Consider the following 15,875-nt stretch of genomic DNA (forward strand, 5'->3'; position numbering starts at 1 on the left):
TATGAGTTAGGTTTCTTTACTACAGTTTCCTTACTAGGTTTCTAACTATGTCACCTAAAATAAAAAACCATTAGTAATCCCAGTTATCAGTTGTGGTCTTACTGGAAATTCTTTTTGTTTTTTTAAAGATTTTTTTATTTATTTGACAGACAGAGATCACAAGTAGGCAGAGAGGCAGGCAGAGAGAGAGGAGGAAGCAGGCTCCCTGCCAAGCAGAGAGCCCGATCCGGGGCTCAATCCCAGGATCCTGGGATTATGACCTGAGCTGAAAGCAGAGGCTTTAACCCCCTGAGCCACCCAGGCGCCCTTACTGGAAATTCTTAACCATATATTTGTCTCAACAAGTTTTGTTTCTGTTTTTTAAATGAGGAATTGTCTTAGTCACTGCATTTCTAAAACAAAGTAATGAAAAGCACGGCTAGTGCAAGCAAGTGTAAACCCAGTTGAAAAAAAACTGTTTTTTTTTTACTTTGGTTCTTCAGGAAAAAAATTAGCAAAGCCAAAAAAAAAAAAAGTTTCTTTTAACAGTTCTGTTCACTTTCATAGCTGTAATCTAAAATGTTCGTTACATGATAAAAATTACTCCAGAAGAACCAAACCACCTAGTAATAAATGAACATGTATGAAAGAATTTGTGAAATCAACAGGTCTGGAAGAAAAACTAGAGTTAAAATGCTAAGTAGAACAAATTGATCTTTAAAATTATCAGTTCCTTTCCTTTAAAAAAAGTTACTGAGTCTACCAAGAAAATACAAAAACATAAGGCTGTAAGTAAATCATAGTTGTGTTTAGACTATTACAGTGCAGGTTATCCTCAAGGCCACATATATCCTGCTTCACTGCTGCTTGCACTCTGCTGGGTTTTGATCCTTCTTTGAGTCATAGTCTGGATTGTTTTCCTTATCTTCTTCCCCTTCCTCATCTGCTTCTTTACCTTCTTCATCATAATCATCATCTTCAGGAGCTTCTCCAGTAAAGTAAAACACTAATCTTGGGATTATACACTCACGTAAAAAGTGACCAATTTCAAAGTCTGCAGCAAAGATAGCTTCAGCATTATCATCCAGATCTCCACGCTCAGGAACTTCAAGAGGGGCAAGAAAATTAAAGAAAAAGTCATTGGAAACTGTTTTGGATACACTACGAACTGTCCCAAATCCCTCGTGTTTCTGCTTCTTCTTCATGGTTTTCACAGTGACATTCGTTCCTTTTTTCCAATCTTTCTGACACCCTGTACAACCCTTAATTTCTGGTCCACCAAAAGAAAAGGGATCAGAATCATCTGGTTCTGACCCCATCCTTTATGTCGTTGTCAGCACTTCATTTGTGAAATATTCACCAGGTTCAAAGTGAAATTCTAAAACAAAACTCATTGGCTGGCCAGCATCTGAGAACTTCACTTTAATATATTTCAACTGCTTCAGTATAGGTCCATCATGTTCCTGAACCATATCACTGAGCAAGTCAATGTTCTTAAACACAGTTAACCAGAATCCAGAAATTCCCTTGGGGTCTTCTTTTTCTTCATCCTTTTTCTCATCTTCAATCTTGGCTTTTTCTTTCAGCTCCTCCGAAATTTCATCCTCCTCATCTGGTTTCCATTTGCGTTCTTCTTCTGTAGGTTCCAAAATTGCATTAATGATCTCAGATCACTTATCAAATAGAGGCTGAGAGAGAACAGCATACTTTCTTTCAAGATCATGAACTTCCTCTTAGAATTTGGCTTCTACCTGTGCACATTTAATTTGAAGATTTTTTAGAGCTTTCACTCGTCTTTTAGATACCCTAGGCAAACTTCCAATGTATCCTGTTGGTGTTTCTACCAGACCATCAAGTCTTTCTTTCTTTCTTTTTTTTTTTTTTTTTTTTAAGATTTTATTTATCTATTTGACAGACAGAGATCACAAGTAGGCAGACAGGCAGGCAGAGAGAGAAGGGAAGCAGGCTCCCTGCTTAGCAGAGAGCCCGATGCAGGGTTTGATCCCAGGACCCTGGGATCATGACCTGAGCCGAAGGCAGGGGCTTTAACCCACTGAGCCACTCAGGCACCCCCCCCCCCCCCATCAAGTCTTTCTTGAAGGGCTGCAAGAATCTGAGGATTTTGCATCATCTAAACAGTCAGGTGACACGCTTTGATTTTTGTTTCTTCACCAGTTTCTTCTACTTCTTCAACATCATCCAAATCTTGATCAGGTTCAGACTGTTCTTTGTTGTCAATGTCTGCCACGTTGTTAAGAACTCCAAATATCGGTGGCTAGCACAGGGAGCCAGATGGTCCTATTTTCAGTTATTCTCTGTCTGAAAAATGTCTTTATTCTAGTTTAGCACCAAATTAATAGTTGGGGCAAGGGCTAGAATTCTAGACCGGAAAACTTTTCCTTCAGAATTTTGAAGGCTTCATTTCACTGTCTTCTAGTATCCTGGTTGCTATTTAAGCAGTTTGATGCCATTATGTGTAATCTAATGTTTCCTGAAAGATTTAGAATCTTCTTTTTATCCTCAGTGTTTTGAAATTTTATGATGCCATGTCTTGACATGGGTCTTTTTCCATTTATTATGCTGGGCCCCTGATAGGCCCTTTCAGTTTAGACACCAGTGTCCTTTAGTTCTGGAAGGTATTGTTTTACTATTTTTCAATTCTGTCCTCTCTGTTTTCTCTGTCCTCATGTTTGGGACCTCTGTTGGATATTGGCCTTTCTTGACTGACCTAATTTGCATATTTTATTTTCAGTGGACTTTATCTTTTGCTGACTTCCTCTTCCTTTTGGTGGGACACTACTATGTTTTCATCTTCCAACTCTTCTACTGAATTTTAAAAATTTTAAAATTTTATATGTATATATATTTTAATCTGTTTTTATATTTTTACATTTATTTTTTAAGTAAATTCTACATCCAGTGTGGAGCTCGAACTCATGACCCCACAATCAAGAGTTGCATGCGCTACGGACTGAGCCAGCCCCGCACCCTTGATTTTTTAATTATATTTTGAAGTTCTTTGTTCATCTCCAGTTGTTTCTTTGAAGCATCCTATTATTATCTTATCACCACAATATCCTTTTTTTTTTTTTTTAAAGATTTTATTTATCTATTTGACAGACAGAGATCACACGTAGGCAGAGAGGCAGGCAGAGAGAGAGGGGGAAGCAGGCTTCCCGCTGAGCAGAGAGTCCGATGTGGGGCTCTATCCCAGGACCCTGGGATCATGACCTGAGCTGAAGGCAGAGGTTTTAGCCCACTGAGCCACCCAGGTGCCCCTACAATATCCTCTTTTATCTGAGTTTTTGTTTTTGTTGTTTTTAGTTTCCATCATTTCTACAAATCTACAAATAGTCCCTTTGTCTTCCTTGTCCCCCCACCACCACCTTTTTTGTTTACTGTTTGATTTGGGGTCTGTCTTTCACATGGGAGGGTTTTCTCTCTCTCTTTTTTTTTTTTTTAAGATTTTATTTATTTGACAGAGATCACAAATAGGCAGAGAAGCAGGCAGAGAGAGAGGGGGAAGCAGGCTCCCTGCTGAGCAGAGAGCCCGATGTGGGGCTCAATCCCAGGACTCTGAGACCATGACCTGAGCCGAAGGCAGCGGCTTAACTCACTGAGCCACCCAGGTGCTCCTCTTTCAGACTTTTAAATACTGTTATCAATCAGCTGTTGCCACAAGACTGTTATTTAACAAACTACTCCAAGATGCAGTGGCTTAAAACAATAATAAGTCTTTACTTGATTCATATATCTTTAAGTCCGCTAGGCATCAGCTGATCTAGGTTAGACTCGTCTAGGCAGTTTGTTGGTTTCACTGGAGCTCATTCATCCATCAGTGGCTCGCTATAGTTGGCTCATCTAGGCTGGGCTCTTTCCACATGTGTGTCATCCTCCTGGACCAGGGGATTAAACTAGGCATGGTCTTCTCATAGTGATAACTGAGGCACAACGATGAACAAGCCTTACCAGGCATGCACTTTTTAAGTTTCTGGTTGCATCACACATGCTAACGTCCCATGAATAAAAACAACACATGGCAGAGCTTGTGGTGGAGACTTCCATCCTGTCCACAATAGGAAATGCAAAGCTATGTGACAAAGAGCCGGGAGGGTGGAGAATTGGGGTCAATAATATAATCTACACATAGATCAGCCATGTTTAATGGCTGCATACTATTCCATTATATGGATGAAATGTTTAGAAATTCTTTAACCAAATTCTACTGTTAAATACTTAGCTAGTTTTTCAGTTTTCAGCTATTTAAATAATACAATTTTCTGCTGTATAGTAATTTCCACACCCATGTGGAAATTATTTTCTTACAGAAATACAGATTATTTCTTACAGAAATACAGTTATTTTCTTACAGTGAAGTCCTGGCAATAGAATTATTATATCACTGGGTATGTACCTTCTTCAGGATTTCTGAAATTTGTTGCTAAATTGGCTTAAGACTTTTACTAACTTATGCTCCCATAACAAGTGTATGAGAGTCTTTATTTTGCTACCTTGTTGCTGAATAGTTTGCACACTCAGGAAATAGAAAATCAAAAGTTACACATAGAACCTTTTACTTAGAGTTTACATTTTTTACATTTTACATTTTCCTTTCTAAGGTGGCATGGGAATGACTTCATTCCCAACAAGGTCTTCCTAACACATTGTTTCTCTTGCAGTGGTCATGGGTGGTCTTTCTGTAGGCTGTTTAATTTAACTTATTATTCGTGACTAGATACTGCATAACCTGAATTTTCTTGTTCTGGAAATTGTGATCATTTTGTTAGAAACAACTTCAAGATAATGAGGACTCTTTGCTGTCTGTGAATACTCCCTCTCTCGGTCCCTGTTTCCAGAATGCCAGGCTCTGGTAGACCCATTCATCAAGGTGCCTGGCCTTCATTAAAATAAGGACTCTATGCTGCAGCCTGGCAGAAGGGATTGAGCACCAGCCTTTGGAAATGCCACTTTGAAAATAGCCAAGGGCAGGGGCACGTGGGTGTCTCAGTCGGTTAAGAGTCCAGCATTTGACTTCGGCTCAGGTCCTGGTATTTAGGTCCTGGGATCGAGCCCCATGTTGGGCTCCATGCTGAGCAGGGAGTGAGCTTGAAGATTCTTTCCCTCTGTCCATCCCCCCACATGCACACATGCGTGCATAGGTATGTACATGCTCTCTCAAATAAATAAATAAATAAATAAATCTTCAAAAAGGAAAAAAAAAGGCCCAAGTGCAAGGAAGCCTGGAACATGCAATTCTTAATCTCTGGGTCACGTTTGAGCCTCATGTCGGGTGTAGAGATTTCTTAAATAAATAAATAAATAAATGTTTTAAATAAATAAACTTTATAAATAAATAAGCCAAGTGCAAAGACAGAAGACATGGGCTCTGAAGGTGCACGCAATAAAAGTCTCACACAAGAATGTGAAATTTCCATTTACAAAAATGTCTTTTTTTTTTTTTTTAAAGATTTTATTTATTTATTTGACAGAGAGAGATCACAAGTAGGCAGAGAGGCAGGCAGAGAGAGAGGAGGAAGCAGGCTCCCTGCTGAGCAGAGTGCCTGATTCGAGACTCGATCCCAGGACCCTGAGATCATGACCTGAGCCAAAGGCAGCGGCTTAACCCACTGAGCCACCCAGGTGCCTGTAAAAATGTCTTTTTTATGTTTCTTTAGGTCAATGGAAAGGTTTTGTTTTGGGGGGAAACATGAAAAAAAAAAACAACTGCGTATCCCTTTTGTGGCCACATTGTTTTTGGTTCCACAGAACAAAACCTTTTTGTTATATTGATCCAGATCTCTGTTAGATGAATGCATAGACATTTTTATAATGTTATACACACAATTTTATTTTACTTTTCTACAAGAATATTTAAGGGCACTTGGGTGGCTTAGTCGGTTAAGCATCTGCCTTTGGCTCAGGTCATGATCCCAAAGCTCTGGGATTGAGCCCTGAGCAGGGAGCCCAATGTGGGGCTCAATCCCAAGACCCTAGCTAGGATCATAACCCGATCTGAAGGCAGATGCTTAACCAACTGAGCCACCCAGGCACTCCCATTTTGTTTTACTTTTATCACTTACTTCATGTGAATTGTGTGACATTGGTCACATGTCAGTTTCTTTAAATCTAAATTTAGGTTTTTTGGTTTTTTTTTTAAACTTTTAGGAGTAGTTCATATAAGTAGTTGAAGTACTTGGTAGAATAAAAGAAATTCAAACGTGTAAAATGAGAAGTAAAAGTCTTTTATCACCCAGCCCCAGCTCCACTTCCATTCCTTGGTATATTTGTTGTGGGGTCCCAGACTTTCCCTTTTTTTAGACATTTAAGTTATTTTCCATTGTTGGCAGCTATAAACAGAGACCATCACAAGTAATAATCTGTTAAAATATGTCTAAATATTTGAAGAATTCTATTTTAGTTGGTTCTCTGAACCACTCTCTTTGAGTGTATTAATAATCTCTACCAACAGAATATACAATAAAGTTGGTTCACTTAAATCTGCAAGTCATTTTTCTACATCTAATATTTGTACCACATAATTAAATTTTAATAACATTTATAAAGGAATAATTCACTCTTTATTTAAGGAAGAAAAACAGTTGGGGTGTGCTTGGGTGGCTCAATGGGTTCAAACCTCTGCCTTCGGCTCATGTCATGATCCCAGGGTCCTGGGATTGAGCCTTGCATCAGGCTCTCTGCTCAGCAGGGAGCCTGCTTCTACCTCTCTCTCTGCCTGCCTCTCTGCCTACTTGTGATCTCTGTCTGTCAAATAAATAAATAAAATCTTAAAAAAAGAAAAAAATCAGTTAGGGGACCCCTGGGTGGCTCAATCAGTTAAGCATCTGTCCTCAGCTCAGGTCATGATCTCAGGGTCCTGGGATCCAGCCCTGCATCAGGCTCCCTGCTCAGTGGGAATCTGCTTCTCTCTCTCCCCACCACCCCCACCCTACTCTGTCTCTCTCTTTCTCAAATAAATAAAATCTTAAAAAAAAATTTTTTTTTAATAAAATCTTTAAAAAAATTTTTTTAAAGATTTTATTTATTTGTTTGACAGACAGAGATCAAAAGTAGACAGAGAAGCAGGCAGAGAGAGAGGAAGAAGCAGGTTCCCTGCTGAGCAGACACACACCCCCATCCCCTTACACCCCCCCCACACATGCAGGGCTTGATGCAGGGCTCTATCCCAGGACCCTGGGATCATGACCTGAGCTGAAGGCAGAGGCTTTAACCCACTGAGCCACCCAGGCGCCCCTTTAAAACATTTTTTAAAAAGAAACAGTTGGGAGAATTCCCACAGAAGGGATATAAATGACTAAAAAATATGGGAACATATTCATCTCCATAGATAATCAATAAAAGCAAATTGGAATAACACAGGAGTGGCTTATCTTATTTTTTCCCCCTTCAATTTGGCAAAGATTTTAGAAGATAATTGCTCAGTGCTGACAAAGGTGCTGTCAAATAGGCATTCTCCTACATGGGGAGTTGACTTAGAAATTAGTACAGGCCTCTTGGGAAACAGTTTGGCAGTAGTCTTAAGATGTTTGTACTTTTGATTTATTGATTCTACTTTTGAGAACTTATCCAAAAGCAGTGCAGAAATATAGACAAAGCTTTATGATACAAAGCCATTAACTGCAGGATTATTTATGACTAGAAAAAAATGGAAAATACTTCAAAACAGAGAGAGGCCCCTCTGCCCCTGCCCCCCACTTGCATAGGCCTGCATGTGAGTGAGAGTACTCTCTCTCTTACTCTCTCTCTCTCTCCCTGAAAAAAACAAATCTCAAAATAGAAGAATGGCTACATAAAGCACGGTTTGCCCGTATGATTAAAAATAATTGTAGGGGTGCCCGCGTGGCTCAATTGGTTAAGCAACTGGCTCTTGATTTGGACTCAGGTCACAATCTCAGGGTCCTGGGATTGAGCCCTGGGTCAGGCTCCGTCCTCAGCAGGGAATCTGCTTGAGAATTCTCTCTCTCCTTCTCCCTGTGCCCCTCCCCTGCTCATACTCTCTTTCAAATAAATAAATCTTTAAAAAAACTAATTGCAAACTATGTGAGGATACTTATTTTTTAAGGCAGAATATAAGATTGTATATTTAAATAAAATATAATCCTAACTATGTTAAAACAACAAAAATAGATAGAAAATAGATTCCTAAAGCATAACACTTGTTTCTGTAGAGTAAGCTCATGTTTCTGTTTCCTTTTCATATCTTTTTGCCCAAAATTGGTTCAATGAGCACATAATTAAAAACAAATTTACTTGATTGATAAGAAGTTAGGGATAGTGGAAGTAAACTTGGCAACTGTCTCCCCAGATTTCCATGGAGCTAGTGTCCGACAGAACAGAGTGTCTTCATTGGCTCTGTCCCCTCCCATGGCCTCCTTTGTGGCAGTCCAGGGTTGCCTGGGACACATCAAGAGCTACAGGCCAGGACAAGGCCAAGGCCATTGTATCGTGATGTCCTTTTTGTGGAGTTGGCCAGCCAACAGGTCTAAGGTCAGGGTTGATGTTATTTTAGTGGAGCAGTTTGGGTTTCACTTCAAAGGTTGGGGCTTTCGGTCAAGGGGTAGTCTGCCTTTCAGTGGCTAATTAAAATATTCCGTCCCTGTGAAATAATCTTCATTAGGCTTTAAAAAAGAAAACAAACAGATGTTAATGGTTAGTCTTGCTTGTTCACTGTTGGTGTTTGTCAATAATGAGATGTCCCAAACTAGGAATTCTTGAGGTTTGCCACCTAAGGACCCTTCCAACTCTCCTTGTTCCACCAAGAGGGTGTGTGTGTGTGTGTGTGTGTGACAGGACTTGCTTTTCAAAGATTAAGAGCTCAGGCCACTATGATGTGGCACAGATCTGGTAGCTAATCCCAGCTCCTCCATTTCCGGGTTATATCCCCTTGACCAAGTCACTTAATTGTTCTGGTCCTCAGTTTCCTTAGGTATAGCATGGGGATTGAAAGGTCCCTATTGTGCAGAACAAAGATGATGAACAATGAGATGGTGCGTGTAAAACACAGCATAGTGTGGGGGAGGTACTAAGAGCTCAGTGAATAGTGATGCTGGTTATTACTCTTAATAATGTGCTCTTTTTTAAAAGATCCCCTAGGATTGATAGGGGCTCCCTGAGCCTTTTGGGGAGGACTTGGAGATCAAAATGAGAGGGTCTTTTTCTGGAGCTCAGCCCTGGCAGAGCAATGGCAGAACAACCATCCTTTGGCCTGAGCCCACCACTTCCATATGGGACTTTTAAAGCCCCACCCATGTGGAAAGTCACAGAGGACCCTATGACAAAGCAGCCTGAGGTTTGGTCAGATTACCCCAGCTCCAAAACCTGCTAGTTGCTAGTTATCAGCTCTGTAGCCCTGGGCAAATCACAAGGCCTCTGGAACTTCTGTATGAGATAATGTCTGCCTCATAGATTTAGTGAAAGAATAAACAAGAAATATAAACTGCTTAGCATGCTTCCTTAGCAGAATCCATTCAAGAAACAGTTGCTCTGCATATCGTCATTTTTATGGATAGAGATCAAGAAGGTAGCATAGTGATGTAGTTAAAGAGTGTGGGGTTTAGAATCGAGACTGTCTGGATTCAAATCCTATTATTAGGATTCATGAGTTTTGTGACCCTGGGCAAACCAACCTTTCTGTCCTTCAGTTTTCTTTTCTGTAAAATGGGAGGAGTAATAGTACCCACTTGATGGAGTTATTGGAAGGACTTAGTACATGTAAAGTGCTTACAGCTATGTCAGAACAGAGTATGTGCTCAATAAATGATCATCATCACTGATAGGGAAGGACTTACTCCCAGAGCGCCTGCCCTGTTAACAGAGCACTTGGCAAGGAACGTAGTCCATGGGCCCGCCCCCAGCATCAGTTCCTCTTTCCCAGGGATCTTGCTTGTTGCCCAGGTTCTAGTGCAACTTCCTCTTCTGAGTATCCTGTGGGATCTCAGCCCTTCCCATCACGTTCCAGTCTGTCCCACTGCCTGTCCTAGTACAGGTCACTATCTGTGACCCCTCTCTGCTTATTCCACTTGTAGACCTGATCTTCAACGAGCCTCCAGAGCCCCACCTCGGCTGCATTCCTCCTCTGTCCTGTAGCTCCACCACCTCCCTGGGCCCATATGGCTTCAAGGTGGAGTCCCTGGAGGCATTGTTACTCCAGGTCTTGCCACGGCTTGTTTTGGCCCCCACCCTGATACAAATAGAGGGTTGGAAAACATACTCAAAGCTAGATGAGTAGATAATGAAATTCTTAGTATAGCCAGGGCACATACATGTGTGACTGATTTCCTTTAATAGTCCCATGATAAGGCCGAAGACTAGGGCTTGGCCAGAAAACCTAGTATCCCAGTATCTGGGTCATCCTAGCAGATAAATAGTAGGTTATCTTGTTTTGGTAAAACTCACTGTCCTTTTGGCGTAGCTCCTCCCGGTTAGATGAGTGGGGTCCCCTAGCTCTGGTCAAGATGAGGCTGCAGTTTTAGGCATTATTTGACCCGTCATTCTAGGCCCTGTGGGTCAATGCTTTGGGATAATTGTGCAATCTCCCGCCTGACCCCTACCTGCCTGCATGCTAAGACATCGTAGATTACAGCTTTTCATTTGAAGTGTATATAAGATATATACAGAAAGTACACAAATTGCTAGTGTACAGTTCCATGAATTTTCACAAAACGATGAGTAATCAGCATTCAGATTAAGGAACAGAATGTTACCAACATCCACAAGAGTCTCTTTTGTGCCCTTTCCCAGTCATTCCTCCCTACTCTAGCCCTGTTTTTGCCCATCGAGCTAATTATAGCCCCCCTCCTCCCTGCTGTCCATCGCCCTCCTGCCTATGCACTCACTGTTCCCTAGGACTGCTGGGCCTCGCCTATCATTGTTCAAAACTTAGGTGTCAGCTTCCCCGGATGGGCTAGCTTCGTCCTTACCTCCCTCCGTATTTTGCCCTTGATTACTGGGTGCTCCCTAAGGCTGAAGCTATCTCAGTTACCAGTCTTCCTGGCACCCAGCACAGGCTTGGCATAGAGCAGGTTTGCACATTGCACAGTTTATCTAAAATATTTGAAGTCACCTTTCATTTTTCTCCCTCTTTTATTTTTTTTTTCTTTAAGTAGGCTCCACGCCGCATGGGGCTTGAACTTGCGACCCTGAGATTAAGGGTTGCTTGCTCTACCAACTGAGCCAGGCAGGTGCCCTGCCTTTTACTTTTCTCTGTCTTTCTTGACCTTGCTTTAAGCACATATCATCATCCCTTTGCCTTCCTAATCCATTCATCCTGCCCCTTCTAGCTTTTTTCAAAACAGTACAGCCCTGAGTCTCTTGTGGGTCTCCATACTCCCCCTCACTTTGTGCACACACACCATCCACACTGGGCCCGGCATCTCACAACCAGGCTCCTGCCTGTCGGAGAACCGCGTTTCTGCTGCCAGACCACAGGCCTCTGCCCTCCAGTAGGTTATTCCAAACTGAGCCTTCTCTGGTCCCAGCGCCCTGCCACAAGTCCTCAACTTCTCATCAGCAGGCTCAGCTGTGTTCAAGAGTCATATTTCTTTTGTGCTTTGCCCATGTTTCATTACCTGTGTTTGGGGGGGGGGTTAAGATTTTACTTATTTATTTGACAGAGAAGATCACAAGTAGGCAGACAGGCAGGCAGAGAGAGAGGGGAGGAAGCAGGCTCTCTGCTGAGCAGAAAGCCTGATGCAGGGCTCGATCCCAGGACCCTGGGATCATGACCTGAGCCAAAGGCAGAGGCTTTAACCCACTGAGCCACCCAGGCGCCCCCATTACCTGTGTTTTAACACTTGCTGAGTTTTCCTTCCTCAAGAATTTGGTTTCAGCTAGACTGATGGTGATGCTCATTTAGCAATATACACAAGTATCAAATCATTGTGCTGTGCACCTGAAACTGATACGATATTATATGTCAGTTATATCTCAGTAAAAAAGAAACACTGGTTTTCTTTAATGTGCCAGGATTTTTCAAAGGGATTTATTCGTATGTATCAGTGAATGATACTCATTCATTCATCAGGTTTGCCAGGCACTGTGCTAGGTGCTGGAGGTTTAGAGTGAAGAGAGATTATTGCCCTGGAGAAAGTTACAAACAGATGGGGAGAGAGAGCACCATTAGCAAATTATTATGAGACAATCTCAGCATTGAATGAGGGTATTGAATAAAGTAAGAGAGTGGGCACTGGAATCATGAGTGATTCCATTACTTAAGACGATACATTATTTAAACTTCTGTTTCTGTACCTTGGTTTCTTTACCTGTAAAATGGGTGGAATAAAAACGGGTAGAAAAATAGCGCTTTCACAAGGTACTTGTGACATTTACTAAGGGCTTTTTTTTTTTTTTTTTAAGTCCAGCATTGTTCTGGATGTAGAGGGTAGGCACCTGGCCTATCCTATAAGTGACCACCATTAGCTATAATCACCATTGTTATCCTCTCTGCTTAGGCTTCATAGTGGAAGTAACATTTCAATTGGCCACTGGAGGTTGCGTCTCCATCAGAGGGGCAAGGAAGGACAACTTGGGCAGAAGGAATAGGCTGAGAAAAGAATGAAACAGACACAGGAATGAAAGGTCATGGTGTTTTCAGAAACTAGGGAAAGGGCCAGAGTAGCTGGAGGATGGGGTGAGTGTAGGAGAGCAGTGAGAGGCGAAGCTGGAGAATTAACACCCAGAGAGCGAAGCCTTGTTTGCAGCTAGAGTTTGGACTTAATCCACTAGATGAAATGGAAGCATCAGAAGCATTGAAAGAGGGGTTTGTCACAATGTAATCTGTGTTTTAGAAGGGTCCTTCTGGTACTTCTCTGGAGAACTAGATGGGAGGAGGCGCGGAGAGCACTGAGGAAAGAAGCAACAGGTGATGAGAGCAGGGACTGCCTCGGTGGGTGTTCCAGACGTCCATCCGCAGGCTGTGATGACTGCTGGAGGGAGTGTGGGGGCCAGGGCAATGTTGATGCCACTTACGGTAGAGAATGGCAGAAGGAACAGGTTTTTCATTCCAAATGATTTCATCTAAAGAAGGAAGACTGCTTCTTCCCGACCTTGGGAGGAGGTGTTCTGAAACTCACAAGTCCATTCGATGATGCTATGAGCCGTTTCTTCTCTCTTGGGCCTTATAGATAGTCAGCTGCTCCAGACAGTAATTACTGATCTGCGGCAATTAAGGGGGCTGTGTTTTTTTTGGCTCCCTGGCGTCTCCCGGGAGAGAGAGGGGTGAAAGTCACGTGTTTGTTTTCCATACATTTGTAAGAATGGATGGAGTTGGACCGTTAGCCTCCCTCCTCCACCAAAGGGCCTCTTCTCTCCCCATCCCAGTCTCTGCAGAAAGTCATGCTCTGGGATCATGACCTGAGCCGAAGGCAGAGGCTTTAACCCATTGAGCCACCCAGGTGCTCCTAGGCCAAAGTTTTGTGAAATCTTTCTTGGTCTGAAAATGTAAAGGAAACATAATTGAGGTGTCTTAGGTTGCTAAAGGTAAATAGTTTGGACTTACTCAGATTCCTTTCATGGGAAATCAAACAGAGAAGCTCTCAATGTGTGAGTTTGCATAGTGTCTTGTACACAGGGAGACACATGACAAGAACTTATTTGACCAGTTACGAAAAGTTTCTCGTTTGGGGGACTTGCCAAGTCTAATCTTGATTGCTGAGGCTGAATTATTGCCTATGTTTATTTCTTTTTACAGGTAGTGCCTTCCTCAGTGCTATTTTTCTTGCCTTAGCAACATACCAGTCTCTATACCCACTCACCTTGTTCGTTCCAGGACTCCTCTATCTCCTCCAGGTAAGCACTTGCTGGTCGGAAGCCAGCACTCAAGTGACATTTAATACCTCCCCTGGTCACTGCCTGCGGGAAGGAAGGGCATGGCTCAGTTAAAGCAGTGGGACTGGGTCCCTATCTCACATTTACTTGCTTCTACTTGAAAGCATGAACAAAGATACTTGACTAACTTGAAACAAAACAGGCCTTGTGACCATTAAGTTCCAATTATGCGTATCATTGCCAAGGTCTGAGCGTATTTCATTTTACATGTTTGTAGTTGGGATCTACCAACCATCTTGCATTCTCCTTCTCTCCTCTAATATTCATAGATCCCTCTCTGAGCTCATTTTTTAAAAATTAACATAAAATGTATTATTTGCCCCAGGGGGACAGGTCCGTGAATCATCAGTCTTACACAATTCACGGTGCTCACCGTAGCCCATGCCCTCCCCAATGTCCATCACTCAGCCACTCCATCCCTCACCCCCCAACCCCCCAGCAACACTCATGAACTCCTTTTGTTTGTTTGTTTGTTTTTTTTAAACTTCTGTATAAGGATACTCACCTTGTAAGGTTTTTCTAGGGATTAAATGTAGTGGGTGTCCCTCATGCAGTGCTAATAAGACCATGGTAGGTGATCAGTACCTAGTAATTGAAGAATACAGGTTGCTGGTGTTTACTGAGAACCCACTGTGTCTGGTACTCTACTGAGCACTCTGCAGGCATCATTTCATCTCAGCCTCATAAGAACTTTATGGGGCAGGTCATATTATTAGGCATGCGTTCATCTAATATTAGCCATATTAGACACATGAATGGCAACTGAAGTGTTGGGCAATGTAGTCACTTGCCTAAGGTGACATGGCTGGCAAGTGACAGTGCTGAGATATGAACTCGGACAGCCCGATGCAAGAGCCTGCCATCGGTCTCTCTTTTCCACGTCACTGAGAACACACGCGTCTCCTCAAGAGCAAGTGACCACTTGCAGGTCTTGCGTGGTCCAAGTTCACTCTTAAAAGAGAAACATTTTGTGAAAGTATACAGGGGACAGTGCCGTGATTCAAACCAAGAAATGTCTGATTTCAGAGCCTTTGTTCTTTTTTTTTTTTTTAAGATTTTATTATTTATTTGACAGAGTCAGAGATCACAAGTAGGCAGAGAGGCAGGCAGAGAGAGAGGAGAAAGCAGGCTCCCTGCTGAGCAGAGAGTCCGATGCGGAGCTCGACCCCAGGACCCTGGGATGATGATGACCTGAGCCAAAGTCAGAGGCTTTAACCCACCAAGCCACCCAGGTGCCCCCCTTTTTTTTTTCCTAAAGATTTTATTTATTTATTTGACAGAGACAGAGATCACAAGTAGGCAGAGAAGCAGGCAGAGAGAGAGGAGGGCAGAGCCTTTGTTCTTTTTTTAAACATTTTTTTTTTTAAGATTTTATTTATTTATCAGAGGGTGGGGGGAGAGAGCGAGCACAGGCAGACAGAATGGCAGGCAGAGGCAGAGGGAGAAGCAGACTCCCTGCTGAGCAAGGAGCCCGATGTGGGACTCGATCCCAGGACGCTGGGATCATGACCTGAGCCGAAGGCAGCTGCTTAACCAACTGAGCCACCCAGGCGTCCCGAGCCTTTGTTCTTAATTATAAACACTGTTGCTAAAACTGGGTATATACCTTCATTTATTGAAATAGGCTATCTACTTGTCATTTTAAGTGACTTATAATATGTTTTTGTGTTGATGTACACAGTGATACATGATTAGCTTGTTCTCTGTCCTGTTTGGGGAATTCGAGATGTGCCCTGGTTGTCACTGGTATAAATAGTAGAGTAATTTGGTTTTCTTTAAGTTATTTCCTTAAGGTGTATCCTCCAGCTGACTCACTGGACCCAAAAGTGTGAGAAGTTTCATAGTCCTTATTACATAAGATTGGAGTGTTCACCAGAAAGCCTGAGCCAATCCGTAGTGCCACCATCAGCGTCTAGAGTGCTTTGAATCAGGGGCGCCTGGCTGGTAGTCGGTAGGGCGTGACTCTTGATCTCTGGGTTGTAAGTTAAAGCCCCATGTTGGGTGTAGATATTACTTAAAAATAAAATCTTAAAAAAAAATGAAATGAAATTCAG

General features: G+C 42.3%; 1 protein-coding gene and 1 pseudogene across 2 annotated transcripts in view; one reads left to right on the forward strand and one right to left on the reverse strand.

The window, feature by feature from the left end:
• PIGU (phosphatidylinositol glycan anchor biosynthesis class U) overlaps positions 1-15,875 on the forward strand; it is a 90,926-nt gene that overhangs the window by 37,714 nt on the left and 37,337 nt on the right. For both annotated transcript variants that reach the window (XM_059133465.1, XM_059133466.1), the window contains one exon: positions 13,685-13,782. In XM_059133465.1, the coding sequence (XP_058989448.1) occupies positions 13,685-13,782 (98 nt within the window). The remainder of the gene's footprint in view (positions 1-13,684; positions 13,783-15,875) is intronic.
• Positions 459-1,837, reverse strand: LOC131807813 (nucleosome assembly protein 1-like 1; annotated as a pseudogene).

This window comes from Mustela lutreola, chromosome 9 (genome assembly GCF_030435805.1).
Source record: "Mustela lutreola isolate mMusLut2 chromosome 9, mMusLut2.pri, whole genome shotgun sequence".
Taxonomy (NCBI): Eukaryota; Metazoa; Chordata; class Mammalia; order Carnivora; family Mustelidae; genus Mustela; species Mustela lutreola.